This window comes from Salmo salar, chromosome ssa13 (genome assembly GCF_905237065.1).
Source record: "Salmo salar chromosome ssa13, Ssal_v3.1, whole genome shotgun sequence".
NCBI lineage: Eukaryota > Metazoa > Chordata > Actinopteri > Salmoniformes > Salmonidae > Salmo > Salmo salar.
In genome coordinates this window covers 31,117,300-31,136,083 of record NC_059454.1, presented here as the reverse complement: position 1 = coordinate 31,136,083, position 18,784 = coordinate 31,117,300, and the positions used below count along the sequence as shown (strand labels likewise).

The 18,784-nt window shown below is 44.5% G+C and overlaps 1 protein-coding gene across 1 annotated transcript in view; it reads left to right on the top strand.

Moving 5' to 3' along the window:
* Positions 1-18,784, top strand: part of LOC106566884 (nephrocystin-4) — a 90,052-nt gene that overhangs the window by 59,955 nt on the left and 11,313 nt on the right. Inside the window, exons 8-16 of the mRNA XM_014135427.2 lie at positions 1,640-1,863; positions 7,714-7,940; positions 9,678-9,867; positions 10,235-10,318; positions 11,733-11,889; positions 12,201-12,277; positions 12,701-12,786; positions 16,913-17,084; positions 17,820-17,999. Of these exons, the coding sequence (XP_013990902.2) occupies positions 1,640-1,863; positions 7,714-7,940; positions 9,678-9,867; positions 10,235-10,318; positions 11,733-11,889; positions 12,201-12,277; positions 12,701-12,786; positions 16,913-17,084; positions 17,820-17,999 (1,397 nt within the window). The remainder of the gene's footprint in view (positions 1-1,639; positions 1,864-7,713; positions 7,941-9,677; positions 9,868-10,234; positions 10,319-11,732; positions 11,890-12,200; positions 12,278-12,700; positions 12,787-16,912; positions 17,085-17,819; positions 18,000-18,784) is intronic.

The following is an 18,784-nucleotide window of genomic DNA, read 5'->3' as shown; positions in this document are numbered from 1 at the left end:
TCTAACAATGATAATAAAAACCACAAAAAAACCCAAACATCATACATTTAGAATCAAGGCAGGAAATAGCGGTAGTAAGCTAGGAACTAAAGTAACTTTCCAGATTAGGACTATAAGAAATACAGGCTGTAAAAATGTGTTTTAAGGCCGTTTTAAAAGTTCTGATTGATGGAGTGGCTCTCAGATGATCAGGGAGAGCATTCTGTAGGCGAGGGGCAAGGGAGCAGAAAGCTCGGTCCCCCATAGTGCGGAGACGTGTCTGAGGACTTGAAGCCATGGTGAGTTGCTGAAGCAGAGCTTGTGAGGTGGCTCATAGAAATTAGGTAGCTGATGTACGTGGGACTCAATCCATTCAATGAATGTCCAAACAAAACCGAAGAAATCCAGTCTACAAACACTGTATGAAAACAACTACACATACCTGATTCACACTAAAGGATTGACCCGACTCATACTGTCCCGGCTTTTCTTTTCACATTCTTCTATGGTGGATGTGTAACCAGGCCAGTATAGTACAGCTTGGATTGGCTTGGTCTGCCCTAAAGTGTGAATCGGGCCACGGTGTGTGCTTACGATAAGGAATTCAGTTTATTTTCTAGATTGACGTTATTGCCAATGACTTCCCAACAGAATGACTGTAGTTCTGTTCAGTTAGTTGCTGAAGTACTACAGTTCCATTACTGTACCATTCTCTCCAAGCCTGTAGTGAATACCTACTACCCGGGGACTATCCAGCAAAGTGATTGGCAGATCGCTGACGCCATTCTGATAAGGAGGAATGCGAAGAAGTGCCGGGAGAGATGGAGATTGTGTGGGAAGTGGTAGAGAGACAGAGAGAGACAGAGGTGGGAGAGGGATGGAGAGGTAACGATAACAATGGAGAGGCGTGTAGAGAGAGAAGGGGAGAGGGAAAGAGAGAGGGTAAGAGAGACCGAGAGGGAGAGGCCAAGAGAGAGATAGAGGGGGAGATATCCCCCTGGTGAGTTATCAGTGAGTGGGAGCAGAGCCTTCCACTATTCTAGAAGGGCTTTAGATGAGAAACAGTACTTGAGGCCCTCTTCCTTTGATCCTCCACTTACTTCATCTATCTCTCTTTTATATTATTGGGCTGCTCCCCTTCCCCCCTTCCTTGGTTCCCAGATTATTTGTGGGCTGATATCAGTCAGATGTTTATCTTCCAATTGGTTCAGGGCGCTGTCTTAATGCATACTCAATCCCATCAGCATCATTACAGTAAGTGCTGTCTTGGCAACATCTGACAAAACAAATAAATACTGTATGTTTGGCTCGTGGTTCTCATGGTCGTTACTAGGTCTCTTCTCTGTCTATGGCTGATGGCTACAAAGATACTTTACATTAAAAAAGTGGTCACTATAACTCTGGAGAGCCACAGGGTGTGTACACTGATGTTTCAGCCTAGCACTAAAAAGCATGAGCTGACAGACACCAACAAATGTTGGTAGAGGTGCTGACTAACGGAGTAGTAAACTAAAGAATGCTCCCAACAAGTTAATGGGTCAACGCAGATCAAAACAATTGTTTGTTGATGTGTTGAAGTAAGGTTGTTAATATTGTGAGTGCGTTGCAGTAAGGCTGTTCATGTATTGCTGTAAGATTGCTTGTTGTGAATGTGTTGCAGTGCGTAACGCGGCGCGGGCCCAGAGGCTGGTGGAGCTGGACGGGGACCTGGTGCCATTGCTCCAGAGCCATATGAAGGAGGGCGGTGGGACGCCCCGCACTAACACCCCCTGGTGGGGCGAGACAGACGACGTACGCCAGCGCAAACTCAACCGCATGGTGGCCGTGCGGCAGCACGAGGGGGGACAAGATGGCACCGGCAGCGAGGTCAAGACGAAGGTCACGGTAAAGTCAACAACATGGCCACCTGGCTCTCTACTAAGAAGCCCACTTGGTCTTTTCCCCTTCCCCCAAAATCATTTTAAAGACATCGATGTACAGCAAAGCTTTTAGACGTCACTGCAGAACACACGCCATACGCATATGCCCACATGCAGCTGTGGGGCTTACAGGGCCAAATTTCTTATAATATTCAAGACATCAATGTAGCAGCAGAACACACATATCACAATACCGGAACATATGAGAACAAAAATTGGCAAACAAAGTAGCAGTGCAACAGACAGATCAAACAGCCAGGTAGCCTATAGGCTACTATCTATGGTGCTGAAATGGACAGCACTCTCCAAGGGGCTTGTTATCTCAGAGGATTTTAGACGTCACTGTTTAACACTCGCCATACGCATATACCCATACTCAGCTGTAGGGTTGCACTTTTTGGGTAATATTCAGAGGTGGAAACTTTCTGTGGGAATTAATGGAAATATATGCAAATTAATATTAATACCATTTAAATGTAGATGTTTTTTGCATTGTTTTTTTGCATTACCATATCATATGGAGAAAGAAACATAAACCTTTTACCTTATCATAAGTAAACATAATTGCAAATGATTAAATCCTTCCAATAGAAAATAAATAAATAAATAAACAATTTAGTTATGAATTTAACTTTAATTCAATTAGTTGACTCTTAACATGGGAGGATTCACACAACAAAAGAAAGGGAATATTGAATGATCCCCAATGATCCATCGCATCTCCCAAAAACATTTTCAACATACATCTGTAAAATGATAGTCTAGAAACTAAAGATTTGGTTGTCTTCCTCTCAGGCTTCCATGTCTTTTTCCTGGACCTTCTCAATGTCCACCTTTTGAACATCACTCTTCACTTTCCAACCTTGTTGAGGATGGCTCGTTGTCAGGCTCAAAAAGCCTCAAATTTGCCCAGATGGCCACCAATTTTTCAACCCTTGTATTGGTCAGCCTGTTGCGTGCTTTGGTGTGTGTGTTCCCAAACAAGGACCAGTTGCACTCTGAGGTGGCTGATGTTGGTGGGGTTTGGAGGATGATGGAGAAAACAGGGGAAAGAGCCTCAGATCCACAAAGTCCCTTCCACCAGGTCAAATCAAATTAAATCAAATTTTATTTGTACATGGTTAGCAGATGTTAATGCAAGTGTAGCGAAATGCTTGTGCTTCTAGTTCCAACCATGCAGTAATATCTAACAAGTAATCTAACAATTTCACAACAACTACCTTATACACACAAGTGTTAAGGAATGATTAAGAATATCTACATAAAAATATATGGATGAGCGATGGCCGAACGGCATAGGCAAGATGCAGTAGATGGTATAGAGTACCGTATATACATATGAGATGAGTAATGTAGGGTATGTAAACATTATATAAAGTGGCATTGTTTGTGGCTAGTGATACATTTATTACATCAAATTTTATATTATTAAAGTGGCTAGAGATGAGTCAGTATGTTGGCAGCAGCAGTCTGATGGCCTTGAGATAGAAGCTGTTTTTCAGTCTCTGTCCCAGCTTTGATGCACCTGTACTGACCTCGCCTTCTGGATGATAGCGGGGTGAACAGGCAGTGGCTCGGGTGGTTGTTGTCCTTGATGATCTTTTTGGCCTTCCTGTACATCGGGTGGTGTAGCTGTCCTAGAGGGAAGGTAGTTTGCCCCCGGTGATGCGTTGTGCAGACATCACTACCCTCTGGAGAGCCTTACGGTTGTGGGCGCAGCAGTTGCCGTACCAGGCGGTGATACAGCCCGACAGGATGCGCTGCTGTGCCTTCTTCACCACGCTGTCTGTGTGGGTGTACCATTTCAGTTTGTCCGTGATGTGTACGCCGAGGAACTTAAAACTTTCCACCTTCTCCACTATAGTCCCGTTGATGTGGATAGGGGGCTGCTCCCTCTGCTGTTTCATGAAGTCCATGATCATCTCCTTTGTTTTGTTGACATTTAGTGTGAGGTTATTTTCCCGACACCACACTTCGAGGACCCTCACCTCCTCCCTGTAGGCTGTCTCGTTGTTCTTGGTAATCAAGCCTACCACTGTAGTGTCATCTGCAAACTTGATGATTGAGTTGGAGGCGTGCATGGCCACGCAGTCATGGGTGAACAGGGAGTACAGGAGAGGGCTGAGAACGCACCCTTGTGTGTGATGAGATATGTTGGCACGACTGCCATATTGTATCTCCATCCCAAAGCCCTTGCTTGGAAGTGTACTTCGCCAGACTGCCAAGAACCTTGCCCTCATCCAGGCCAAGGTGGCGAGACACGGTAGTGATGACACCATAGGCCTTGTTCATCTCTGCACCAGACAGGATGCTCTTGCCAGCATACTTGGGGTCCAACATGTACGCTGCGGCGTGTATGGGCTTCAGGCAGAAGTCTTCACGCTTTTTGATGCATTTCAGAACTGCATTTTCCTCTGCTTGGAGAAACAGGGAAGTGGGCAGGGCATTACAGAGTTCTTCTCTTACATCTGCAAGCAGAGTCTGACCATCAGACAGGATGGCATTGTCTCCCGCAATCTGTTCAACGGCTACTGCTATAGATTTCAGGAGTTTCAGGCTGCTTACCACTCTCTCCCAAAATACATCATCCAGGAGGATCCTCTTGATGGGGCGGTCCATATCGGCAGACTGATATGGCCATTTCTTGGAGAGACTCCTTCCCCTCCAGGAGACTGTCAAACATGATGACAACACCACCCCAACGGTGTTGCTGGGCAGCTTCAATGTGGTGCTCTTATTCTTCTCACTTTGCTTGGTGAGGTAGATTGCTACTGTAACTTGATGACCGTTCACATACCTAACCATTTCCTTGGCTCTCTTGTGGAGTGTATCCATTGTTTTCAGTGCCATAATGTCCTTGAGGAGCAGATTCAATGCATGAGCAGCACAGCCAATGGGTGTGATGTGAGGGTAGGACTCCTCCACTTTAGACCAAGCAGCCTTCCTGTTTGCAGCATTGTCTGCACCAGTGCAAATACCTTCTGTGGTCCAAGGTCATTGATGACTGCCTTCAGCTCATCTGCAATGTAGAGACTGGTGTGTCTGTTGTCACTTGTGTCTGTGCTCTTGTAGAATAGTCGTTGAGGGGTGGAGATGATGTAGTTAATTATTCCATGCCCACGAACATTCGACCAGCCATCAGAGATTATTGCAATACAGTCTACTTTCTCTATGATTTGCTTGACCTTCACTTGAACTCTGCATCCAGCAAATTAGTAGATAAAGCATGTCTAGTTGGAGGGGTGTATGCTGGGCGACGATCATTCAGAAATATCTTCCAATACACATTGCCTGTGAGCATCAGATGTGAACCAGTTGCCTACACAGCTCGAGCAAGACATTCATCAGCATTTCTCTGACTACGTTCCTCCATTGAGTCAAAAACAAACTTCCAGGAGGACCATGAGCTGTTGCTATCGATAAGGTATGTGATTCATCATTTTCACCTTGAATAGAAGTAGAGCGACTTTTGTCAGAGGTTGCTTGTTGTGAGCGCTGAGGGAACTTTATGCACTTGGCCAGATGATTCTGCATCTTTGTTGCATTCTTCACATATGTTTTGGCACAGTATTTGCAAATGTACGCAGCTTTTCCTTCTACATTCGCTGCAGTGAAATGTCTCCATACATCAGATAGTGCCCATGGCATTTTCCTGTGAAGATTACAAAAAATTGACAGATAAATAGTTAAGCAGTTATACAACTCCTTTGTAAGATAAATGTTTTACAATGAAATATGTATGGAAACAGGTGAATTAACACTCAGTTAGCAGGCTCAAGCTAGCTAAAACCCACATGGTAGCAAAAACTAACTTGCAGAAATTGTTAGTTAGAAATGATTTAAACACACCTTGCTGTAGGCTACTATTTACTACTAACAAAAAAATCATGAATGTCGTATAAAATATATTCACCCCACCCAGTATTGTAATCAAAACTTACAGGAAAAGCATGTAGTCCTTGGCTCAGACAGTGTAGTAATGTGGGCTCAATAGCATCTCATTTGTTTGCAAGATCTTGAGAATCAGCTGTACATGTGATGGAAGAGTGCACTGCACATGTGATGGAGGAATGCACTGTGCATGCAAAGGGTTGCAATTCCATTGAATTGGGGATAGTTTAACCAAAATATGCCCCAAGACCTAGAATTGCCTCATGTGTATCTCACCAAAAAGGTTTACTGTTATAAGCTAACTTTATTGATTCATTTACGCAAAATTCCCAGGCTTAACTTCCCATGGAAAATGTACCGGAAATTTACCGGAAAGTTTCCGACCCTTTGCAACCCTACTCAGCTTTGGGGCTTACCCGCACTTCATGTAACTTCAAATAAAATACATCGATGTAGAATACAGCAGAACACACATCAGAATGTATAGGTTCCCTGCCTTTGTGATAATATCAAGAGCATATTCAGATTAACTTCACAGAACCAGTCAATAGAAAAGATGTGCCTACCTTAGTTTTCCAAAACCTCCCACAAGACAGCCGTTCCCTCATGTGTCTTCTCCCCCTTTCCTATTTTGCTCCTAGTGTCTGTGCCACATCTGTGTCCTTTAGCAATCCATGACCTCACTTAGGGGACTGGGTTGAATTTAGTCAGAGGTGGGCAAACAGTAGTCCTGATATGGTGGAGGTGTACAGGGAGGCACGGGTTGTGGTACAAATCAGGTTCTTTGAGAAAATCCCCGCTCACATTCTGCACTGCTGACTGCCACCAACAGGTATTTCAGTCCACCTGGAATATCTCCTTTACCATTGGTGTCCCTGTACTTTCTGTATGCCTGTGTGACTGTGCATGGACTGTCAATGCCAAACCGCTGGCAGAGAGATTCTGAGGGCTCTTAGTTTTTTTGTAATGTCTGAGGCAGAGGTGGTTACTGTACACTCCACCTGCTCTTTTGCAAGTTTCATCCCTCCAGTCTTTTCCAGACCCAAGCTCCTTACTTCATTGCATGTTGTACAGCCCAGCCTCGTATTTTGCATGACAAGCCAAGTTGCTTGCTTGGTTTGCTTGCGCTTGAACTGAGCCTCCAAATTGAACCTACTCCAGGCACTTCGTTGGTGGATGCACTGTCCTCCCCTCCCCCTCTCGCGCCAAATCTGTCTCGCTAGTAGGTCAACTAGCTAGTGGAGGTGCCAGTGGTGATGCAGAATTAGCAGCGATGTTAGCTATCTAAGGCATGGCGCCATCAGGAACAGCTTCCTCACTCCTCTCCTCTGGCATTTCTCTGGTTGGTTTCGGGTTAGGTGCTTCACCATCTTTCTCTGGATTTTTGGACTTGAAAAACGTCATCAAACTAGATTGCCTTTTCTTATCCTTTTTTAATCTTACCAAGGAGACTATCCCACATTTCAAATTCAGAATTATCAGTAGACAAGGGAGACAGCTAGCTAGCCTAGGCTACGTGATGTGATTACGTAGGGACCTCTTCACTAGCCGACCACCACTTAAACCTGTTTCAAGATCAGTTACTTACCAGGCCGGCCTACCCCATAACATGTACAAATAAGAGATCAGGTCTGAAATCATTGTGGCAGGATAGGATGATTACACAGTAGTATCATCACACTTTTACATGAAGGTTTTCTTGGGGGGCTGGAGAAATAATGAGTAGGCAATTGATCTAACTCTGATCGCTTTTATTATAATGTTTACAGTACAAACAGTGAGACAATAAATGAATCATGCCGCGAAAGGTACCGGATCTGGGCAAATGGGTTCCAGAACAAACAAAGTCAAATATGAGAGGTGCTGGCAGGATCCAGCTCAAATAAAGCACCGATTCTATGGTCTCTCCACTTTTTACCTTCAGGCCCGCCGAGCAGAGCGTGCCCAGTTGGCGAGGGACCTGCGCCTGATGCATGCCTACAGGGAACGCAGTAAGGCAGAAGGGATCACCCACATACTAAGCCAGGCCATCACCATACACCACACCCTCTACGCCACGCTGGGCACTGCCGAGTACCTGGAGTACGTCCTCCGCAACCCCTTCAACACCCCACAGACCGTCACCATCTATAGCGAAGACCCCGAGCTCAGGTATGTGGGGAAAGGAATGCTGGGGGGAGTGGAGCATGTGTGTGTGGGGTGTGGTGTTTGTTAGAGTTTGTGTGTGCCTGGTGTTATATTGGGGGGGTTGAGAGAGAAAAATAATATTGTAAACAATTGTATTTAAGCAGGCTGCAAAATACCATCAAGCCCCTCCCCACCCTTTCTATGTATCTGATTCTGAGTCAGACTTCGTTTATATTCCACAGCACGTTTAACCAGGAGAGAACAGGTGAAGTCTTACACTGGCTATCAATTGCCCTTGAACCAGATACATAGATAATGCTGGAGAAATACAGTCTCTCTCTCCCTCCTCCCCATAACCCATTATTTCACACGCAGACACACTAACCACACACCCCACACTCCCCCACCATAGTCTCCCATTATGGATTTTTCTCAGATCTGCATGGTGTTGGATGGAGAAGCGTCCTTCATGTTGATAAACAGAAGAAGGAGGACTGGAGGAGAGTAGCGGTGTGATGGGGGGAATGAATCATTATAGCATTTGCACCGGCCAGCAGGCTCTCCGGGTCTAATTGGGGATCAGGAAACACCAGAGCTGTGCTACGGATCTGCAAGCTTTCCTATCCCTGGCCGCTTAAAGGGCTGCGTGCCAACGTTAACCACCAGATATGACACACCGCCGCTGCCGACACGTTTAACACAGAACCGGCTGCCGTCTCTCGAAGAGGCATTAGAGAGTAAACAGTGAGACATTGAGGTCTTTTCTAGCAAATCATAGATGCTTACTATTATACTATTACCCTTTTCACACGACTGAGCCAAATTGAGATGTACTGGGCTGGCCTGGTTACACATCTACAATAGTTGGAACGGAAAAATATATATCTAAGCCAGAACAGGGTGGGCCCTGTATTATTAATCAGGCATCTGTGTCATCTTTCTCTCTTCTCTTTCTCTCCTCTCTTTCTCTCTGTGTCTCTCTCCCTCTCTCTTCTTTTCTCTCTCTGTATCTCTCGCTCTCTCTCATCTTTCTCTTTGTGTGTGTGTCTTGTTTTATCTTTCTCCTCTCCTGATGCCCTTTCATTCCCTACTGAAGCATGCACGCGCGCACACACACGCACACACATACATTTTTTAAATACTTTACGAAAAGGTGTGTGTGCGTGTGAAGTTTTGTTCTCTAATTAGCTACCAGACTGGAGAATGGGAAATTGTAGTAGTAAGAGCTCATTGAAATGGTCGACTAGCTCCAGCCTTCATTTAGAAGGTGGGATTTTGGAGAAAATTCATAAATTCTTCATCGTCTATTGAGAAATGTCCCTTCTCCATGCCTGCAGGTTGAGCCTTTGAAGTTAAAAGCAGCCCCCTTTTCCTTTATGTATTTGTGCATTAAATGTGTGTACTCAAAGAAAATAACTTCCCTATACCACCAGTCTGTGTTACTTTTTTGTTCCCCAAGATCTCTCCCCGGGAATCCATTTCGTGAAGAGGTTTGAAGATTTACAATGACTTGCCTACCGTTTACCAATCAGGCCGTATGTAATTGAAAGAAGAGCAGTGCACCGATAAACGGTTGGCCTTTGGAAGTGTGACAGACTGCTGACCAGCGAGGATGCTCCTCTCTCTCTCTCTTTTCTTCTCATCTCTCTCTCTCTCCTTTCTCTTACCTTTCCATCTTTTCTCTCCCTATATTCTTCTCTCCTCCCCCCCATCCCTTTCTCTTTTAACAGTCCTCTCTCTCACTCCCCTTTGTCTGTTCAGTGTCATAACAGACTGTGATGAGTGGCGGTATTTCAAGACACTGACCAAAACCTTAACCCCCCTGGAGGAGGACATGTTCCACCTCAAAGAGGGCACGCTTGCTCCCCAGGTGTACCTGCGGCCCAAGGAGAGTGTGCACGTCCCCCTTAAATACCAGACCTTCGTCTCAGACAACTCTGTGGTTCCCCAGGTAACCTAATGCGTCACCATGACAACCCTGACAGTCAGACGTTAGAACACAGGCTTTAGTTTATCAGTTCGCCCAGGGAGATTAGCCAGAGCCTGACTTCTATTACCAGGGTGAGAAAATGCAAATATAGGGTAAATATAATAGGATTAATGCCATATGATTGGGTTAATGTCATTGGGAGTTTAGGTTAACAATACCCAGTTAGAGTTTCTCTTATCTGCACATCTTATTGACTGCTACGTCTTTCTCTGTCCCTACAGATTGTACACTGATGCTTTACAGTTTTATAACCTGCTGTACATTCCCAGTTGTCTTGGTCGATTTAAAAGATGTATTATTTATGTGTTTGTTTATCTACGTCTTGCAGGGGCCGAGTCTCATACCCAGTGGCAGAAGTACTCAGGTGGCCAAGAAACATCTGTCCAATACTGTGCTGGCAAAGTCAATCAAGGTATACATGGACAACCCAACCTCTGGATAAAAACATGTCCAGGGGTTGTTGTTTTTTTGCATTGGGATGAATGCGGTTTCTGTTTTAAAGGATTTCCAGTGTGTCATGTGAGGGAATATTGTGTGTGCCTTAGAGTGCCATATGATAATTCTTTATATTCACTGTTTATTTCCTTTTGTATAGTTGAAGAATCCTATTTCGTGTCTCCGGAGGCTAGAATTATGCTAGCTAGTGTTTGTATTTGTGATGCGTTACAGATGTACGCTTCCCATGATTATAAATAAACCTCTCACAAAGTAGATTATTTATAAACCATGTCAATCTTGAGTTTGAGCTTGTTTTAGAGATACATCTCCTACTTTACCTGTATTCCTGCCTTCCTCAATTAAGTTTAGTTAAGCCTGGTTTAGTTAAGCCTTGTTTAGTGTTTACCACATGGCGTCCATCAAATGTTTATTTGGTCTCACTTTAAAGTACTGTAAGTGTCTGAAATACCCATGTGTTTATATGGTACTGTAGTTACATAGACACTCACATTGTTATAACAGTGTAGGACAAGTAGGTTTTGCTGCACTTGATTTCCTGACGCGTTGGAATAAATGGAATAGTGCAAACCCTGTCATTGAGCACTCCAGGCACACTCAACCAAATGCTCAAAGTTTTTGGATAAGAAAACTAAGGTAACACTACTTAAAGCCTGCAGGTATATAATGCTTTATAACTTTCTTGTGCCAACAACCCTCTTTTTGACCTACACTATCAATTCTGAAATCGTCTGGACTTGTGCCCAATGGAACCTGCTAAACACGTTATGATAACATATACTAACCCACTCTATCATCACAGTCAGTATATTGTTAAAGCAAGACTCTCAAACATCGTCAAGCCTGACTTTAAACACATTGTGTGTCCCCGATTACCTACAGGCCCCAGTTCCTGTCCCCCTTTGATGTGTCTGAAAGTGCTGTGGGTGGTGCCAGTGTTGGCCTGCTGACAGCTGTTGGGGTTGTGTGTCAGTTTCACTGGGACAGTGGGTTTAATGGAAAGTGACCTCTGACAGACAGACATCCTCCTCACAGCAGCAGTACTGTATGTGTGCATGCATGCGTGATAACGCAAATGAGAGGTCCTGTCTTTGCACTCTATAACAATGTGTATCTATACCAGACTTGGGTTCAAATAGTATACGTCTTAAGTTTATTGTAACTGGATCAAGACTGCTGTACATAAAGCATTCTCCTCTACCTTAAATTGCTCTTACCTTGAGTTGTCTATGTGGGCCAGTAGTGACAGCATCCACGATAATCTGTTGTTTACTTTCGCTACAGGCAGCAGTAAGCATTATTATTTTTCAATATGAAATCTCCACTTTCCTTTGTCGTCCACCCTTCCCTCTCCCCAACCCTACTCGCAGGTGACATTCAGGGCAGAGGATGGTAAGCCGCTGGCCATCTGCCAGGTGAGCGTGGAGCCCACGCCGCACGTCATTGACCAGACATTCCGCTTCTACCAGCCAGAGTTGTCCTTTCTGAAGAAGGCCCTGCGCCTGCCCCCCTGGGAGAGAACGCCAGGTGCCCACTATTAGCCCCATTAGCCTAGCTAACACACACACACACACACACAAATAGACAGACACGCTAACACACACAGAATGCAATTGCAGACACTCACACACACATACTGTACATACACACACAGAGAAAGAGATGCAGTCACAGACATACACACAAACACACAAACGCGCGCACACACACACTCGTCACCAGTTGTGCACTAAATGCTCAGTTTGTTCTCTCTCCCTCTCTTTTATCACCCTCTATCCTTCTCCAATGTTCTCTCTCTCTCTCTCTGTCTGGCGTGTTGGCCCGGCCGGGGCCACCAGTTGGAGACACAGATGCTGGGTCTCAGATCTCAGTGCGCTGCAGTGACCCCAACGTCATCTGTGAAACAAAGATGTTGGTAAGAGAATGAATGGAATAATTTGCTCTGATAATCGGGCCAGCACTGAAACTGGGGTGTGTGTGTTAATTACGACAGCAGCTCTCACTCCATTTCCCGGGGGTAACCTCAGGGGTTTCACATTTCTATCTTTCCCAGCACTAATCATCTGTTCACTGAGCCCTTGATTAGTTTAATCTAAATTGTTAGTGCTGGGATGAAACAAAAAGGTGTTCCCCGAGGAATGGATACTAAATTATGGAACTGATTTGCTAAGGAAAACTAAAATGTGCAAGGTTTCAGAATTCAAAAAGAGGCTAACTGCTGTGTTTTGAAAGACATTTGTAATGCATAACATGGGTATCGGCCGCTGAAAACATTCCACGAAAGAGTGGATTTCCACTAAATGCTTCAATAAACCTCAATGTTATTTCTCTTTGACAGGCACAAGGGGAGCCTCAAGATGTGTATTTAAAAGTGCCGGGCAGTCCGAGCCCGCAAATCCGAAAGTTCTTCATCACAGTGTTCACGTATGTATCCTACATAAACACACACACACGACACATGCACACATAGATACACTACATGTGGACACCTGCTCGTTGAACATCTCATTACAAAAATTATGGGCATTAGTATGGAGTTGGACCCCCCTTTGCTGCTATAACAGCCTCAGTTCTTCTGGGAAAGCTTTCCACTAGATGTTGGAACATTGCTGCGGGGACTTGTTTCCATTCAGCCACGAGCATTAGTGAGGTCGGGCACTGATGTTGGGCGATTAGGCCTGGCTTGCAGTCGGCGTTCCAATTCATCCCAAAGGTGCTCGATGCGGTTGAGGTCAGGTCTCTGTGCAGGTCAGTCAAGTTCTTCCACACCGGTCTCATCAAACCATTTCTGTATGGACCTTGCTTTGTGCACAGGGGCATTGTCATGCTGAAAGAGGAAAGGGCCTTCCCCAAACTGTTTCCACAAACTTAGAAGCACAGAATTGTCTAGAATGTCATTGTATGCTGAAGATGGCCCTTCAATGGAACTAAGGGGCCTAGCCCGAACCATGAAAAACAGTCCCAGACCATTATTCCTCCCCCACCATACACTATATATACACAAAAGTATGTGGACACCCCTTCAAATGAGTGGATTTGTCTATTTCAGAACAGATCTCACATCTCATCACAGATTTGTAATGTTGTTCTTCTTAGTAATGTTGGGTTTTTGAGCTAGCGCCCAATAGATTCTCATTCTCTCCTTGAAGGAGAGCGTTCTTTGTCCCAGAATCGCCCAGAATGCACCGCGCGGCCCATTGACGTAGCATGGGCAACATTTCTTTCCTTTGATCCTGACTAGTCTCCCAGTCCCTGCTGCTGAATAACATCCCCACAGCATGATGTTGCCACCACCATGCTTCACCGTAGGGATGGTGCCAGGTTTCCTCCAGACGTGACGCTTGGTATTCAGACCAGAGAATCTTGTTTGTCATGGTCTGAGAGTATTTAGGTGCCTTTTGGCAAACTCTAAGCGGCTGTCATGTGCCTTTTAATGAGGAGTGGCTTCTGTTAGGCCACTCTGCCATAAAGGCCTGATTGGTGGATTGCTGCAGAGATGTTTGTCCTTCTGGAATGTTCTCCCATCTTCACAGAGGAACTCTGGAGCTTTGTCAGATTGATCATCGGGTTCAATCTGACGAAGTAGGTTTGGACAAACCTACTCATTCAAGGGTTTTTCTTCATTTTTTCTATTTTCTACATTGTAGAATAATAGTGAAGACATATAAACTATGAAATAACACATATGGAATCATGTAGTAACCAAAAAAGTGATTCTTCAAAATAGCCACCCTTTGCCTTGATGACAGCTTTGCACACTCTTGGCATTCTTTCAACCAGCTTCACCTGGAATGCTTTTCCAACAGTCTTGAAGGAGTTCCCACATATGCTGAGCACTTGTTGGCTGCTTTTCCTTCACTCTGCGATCCAATTAATCCCAAACCATCTCAATTGGGTTGAGGCCAGGTGATTGTGGAGGCCAGGTCATCTGATGCAGCACTCCATCACTCTCCTTCTTGTTCAAATAGTGAGGGGTCATTGTCCTGTTGAAAAATAAATGATAGTACCACTAAGCGCAAACCAGATGGAATGGCATATCGCTGCAGAATGCTGTGGTAGCCATGCTGGTTAAGTGTGCCTTGAATTCTAAATAAATCACAGACAGTGTCACCAGCAAAGCACCCCCACACCATCACACTTCCTCCTCCATGCTTCACGGTGGGAACCACACATGCAGAGATCATCAGTTCACCTACGCTGCGTCTCACAGACACTGAGATTAGAACCAAAAATCTCACATTTGGACTCATCAGACCAAAGGACAGATTTCAACCAGTCTAATGTCCATTGCTCGTGTTTCTTGGCCCAAGCAAGTCTCTTCTTCTTATTGGTGTCCTTTAGTAGTGGTTTCTTTGCAGCAATTCGATTAGGAAGGCCTGATTCAGGCAGTCTCCTCTGAACAGTTGATGTTGAGATGTGTCTGTTACTTGAACTCTGTGAAGCGTTTATTTGGGCTTCGATCTGAGTTGCAGTTAACTCTAATGAACTTATCCTCATGAGAGCTAGTTTCGTCATTGCACTTAATGGTTTTTGCGATTGCACTTGAAGAAACTTTCAAAATCCTTGAAATGTTCCGTATTGACTGACCTTCATGTCTTAAAGTAATGATGGACTGTCGTTTCTCTTTGCTTATTTGAGCTGTTCTTGCCATAGTATGGACTTGGTTTTTTCCCAAATAGGGTTATCTTCTGTGTACCACCCATACCTTGTCATACCACAACTGTTTGGCTCAAACGCATTAAGAAGGAAAGAAATTCCACAAATTGACTACCTCATGAACTGGTTAAGAGAATGCCAAGAGTGTGCAAAGCTGTCATCAAGGCAAAGGGTGGCTAGTTTAAATAATCACTTTTTTGGTTACTACATGATTCCATGTATTATTTCATAGTTTTGATGTCTTCACTAGTATTATACAATGTAGAAAATGGTAAAAATAAAGAAAAACCCTGGACTGGGTAGGTGTGTCCTAACTTTTGACTGGTACTGTATCTGTCATTCTCATTGAAAGCAAGTCTAAGGAGCTGTATATATGTTCTATGTGCACTATTTCTATGTTTCCCATTACGTTTCATTTTTGCGTCTTTTAATGTCATTTTTTTACACCAGCTTCAAACAGCTGAAAATAAAATATTTTTGGTTATGGAAAATATATTTAACAGCGGTTTAGATGGTACAATGATTCTTTACACTATACTTCCTTGTTTTGTCAAATAAACTGAAATGAGGCAACCCATTTTAGAATTTTTCAACCAGGAAATGGCAGAGTGATTTCTGCATAGTGCATCTTTAATAATTCAAATTTTAAATTATTATTTCAGATGCACATGAAATTGGCATGCGAGATAGCAAACTACCGGTAGCTAATTACTGTAGCTGACTAATTAAGTTGGTCATGCTTTGTGACACACCCAGTTTTATCTTGTTTTAGTCCACACAACATGTCGCCACTAGTAAGCATCTGATGAACGGCAGGGGAAACAAAGTGTTGCTGACAGCCATAGAGCCGTGCTTTTTTTGTCCTACCAGGTCTGTGAGAAAGTTCTAGCTAGTGCATCCCTGTATCCTTCGACTGTTGTCCGTTTACGTTGTGCTTTGACTTGAACCCCCCCACCCACATAACAAGCAATGTAAAAGCTGGCAATGCTATCCGAGCACTTGGCACCAGGCTGCTGCTGGCAGAGTAGTAAGTAACTGAACAGCTTGTTTTGAACAATATATTTTTGGAACAGTAAAATGTACACACATTTACCACACTTTTATGAGCATTGTAAGCATAATCCATATAAATTGTACAAAAAGAATTGGATCCATATAAATTGTACAAATAATATATTTGTACTATTTTTTTTTTAAATACATTTTTGGACCGATCGCGTCGCCACCACTAATGCCCTAATAAACGGGTCGCTACTGACACACACACACACACACCCCATCCTACCCTTCCCAGTGTGGATGAAACTGATGGCCGTTGGTTCCGGCGATGATCCTCTGATTAGATTGCTCATGCGGGGCGTTAATCTCATTGATTTAATCAGTATGTCGGATTCACCGGGCTGATTGCTTCACATGGCAGAATCCATTTTCCTCATCAATCTCCGAACAGGCCGAGTTCTCTCTTCTCCCCAGCCTGTAATCTCAGGGGAGGGATGATTAGGCTTAAGAGGCATCCTTTGACCTCCATAGCCACAGCTCATTCTGGAATCACCATTATCAGAGTCAACTGGAACTCGACGCAATGAAAATGATTCCTATGATATCTCCTAGCCCGGGGCTGCGTCACAAATCACACCCCGTTCCTTATATAGTGCACTACTTTTGACCAAGACCCATAGAGCTCTAGTTAAAAGTAGTGCACTTTATAGGGAATAGGGTGCCATTTGGGATGTAGCCCCCGTTATCAGACAAGGTGCTCAAAAATGACAAAAGTGCTGATGTCTCTTATCGCCACAGAGATAAATCACCTCATCATTAGTTCCGCCCCTCCTTCTCTCATTATGAGTTGATTCGCTCTGAGACCTAATTGTTTTCTCGCTTGATGTCTCCATAGCGATAAGTGGCTGGCGGTGCCCGCCCAAGTCTGGCAAGTATATGTGCACTTCCTGCAACGGGTGGATATCAGCTGTGTGACTGGCCAGCGGACCTGTCAATCACTGGTGATACGGGGAACCCAAGCCACCCGGAAGGTCCAGTGTTACACCTCTCACCCACAGGAGCTCAAGGTACAACTGGCTGTCCGGTGTCTCTCTGCCACCCTGGTTGATAAAGTTAGGCTGTGCGTCCAAAATTGCACCCTATTCACTACATAGTGTCCTACTTTTGACTAGAGCCCTATGGGCTGTTGTCAGAAGTAGTGCACTATATAGTGCTCTGGTGAAAAGTGGGACACTATATAGGGAATAGGGGGCCATTTCAGAGGCAACCTTAGTCTATATTCACTCTAGACTGAATGACATACTGGACTGTCCTTCATTTTGAAATGCTGAATGATATCAGTATCTTGAATGCTGTTATATGTAGATTATCTAATCTGACTGTCACAACTGTTATTCTATTATATTCACTGTGGAATACAGTCATGCTCACTGTAGAGAACGATATTTATGTTTTATATGTTTTCACCAAAGATAAATATTTAATGAATAACTAATTTAGAGGCTGGCTCTAGTCTATATTTCAAAGACTATATTTCAATGGATTATTTTGTTGCTCTTAGCAGGTAATCTGACTGTAGTATGTATTGTTACATGAGAGAGAGTCCTACAAAGGCTGTTGAACCTATCGAGCAGATTCTGTGTTTTGAGCAGGTTGAATGGGAGCAATGTTCCTCTCTCTCTCCATCTCATCTCTCTCTCTCCCCAATTCCCTCTCTTCCCCTTCCTCCCTTTCTCTCCCTTTGTCTCTCTCTCTCCCCCCTTTTCCCTCCTTCCCTCTCCCTCCCTCCTCCCCTCTCCCAGGTGGACCCAGCGGAGGTGTTTGTCCTCCTCCCGGGTGTGGTACAAGACCTGCAGTTGTGTGTGTGTCCGTTGCGGGCGGGCAGCCGCTTCTGCTACCTCACTGTGGTGGACGTGGAGCAACACACGCTGGTGGCCTGCTGGCTCCTCAGCCTCACCTGTCGCCTGCCCATCCTCTCCAAGGTGAAACCACCCACTAAAGCTCTGTCTTTCTCTGCTCTCTCTCTCTCTCTCTCTCTCTCTCTCTCTCTCTCTCTCTCTCTCTCTCTCTCTCTCTCTCTCTCTGGTGAAACCACCCACTAAAGCTCTGTCTTTCTCTGCCTCTCTCTCTCTCTCTCTCTCTCTCTCTCTCTCTCTCTCTCTCTCTCTCAGTATCTATCCATCTCTCTATCTTTTTCTCTCTCTATTGCTCTTTGTCTTTGGCTCTTTCTCCCATACGCAGTCTTTCATTCTCTCTTTCTCACATAGACACTTATTCACACTCGCACACACAGACATATGGACCTATTACACACACACACTCACTCAGGCGCTTGCACTGCGGCTCAAAGCAGGATAATGTGTCCCCAAAAAATGCTCAATAGAGGACACCTGCGGTTAAGGGAGAGCGAGATAGAGAGAGGGATTCCTGGCAACGGAGATGGCTGGGTAAAGACATGGACTGCGTCCCAAATGGCAACCCTATATTCTACTACATAGTGCACTACTTTTAACCAGAGCACTATGGGTCCTGGCCAAAAGTAGTGCACCCCTGGCCAAAAGTAGTGCACTATATAGGGAATACGGTGCCATTTGGGATTAGTGCCATGCTCTTTAAAGGTGTCTCCTATAGTTTGGCTGTAATAACCTTAGCATACAGAATCTCCTAGATGGGTAGTGAAACTGTCTGAACGATTGAATGGCGCAGTGCAGTCTCACAAAGACGTGTGCAATGCAGTGGAACTTTATTCCCCTTATGATGTCACGAT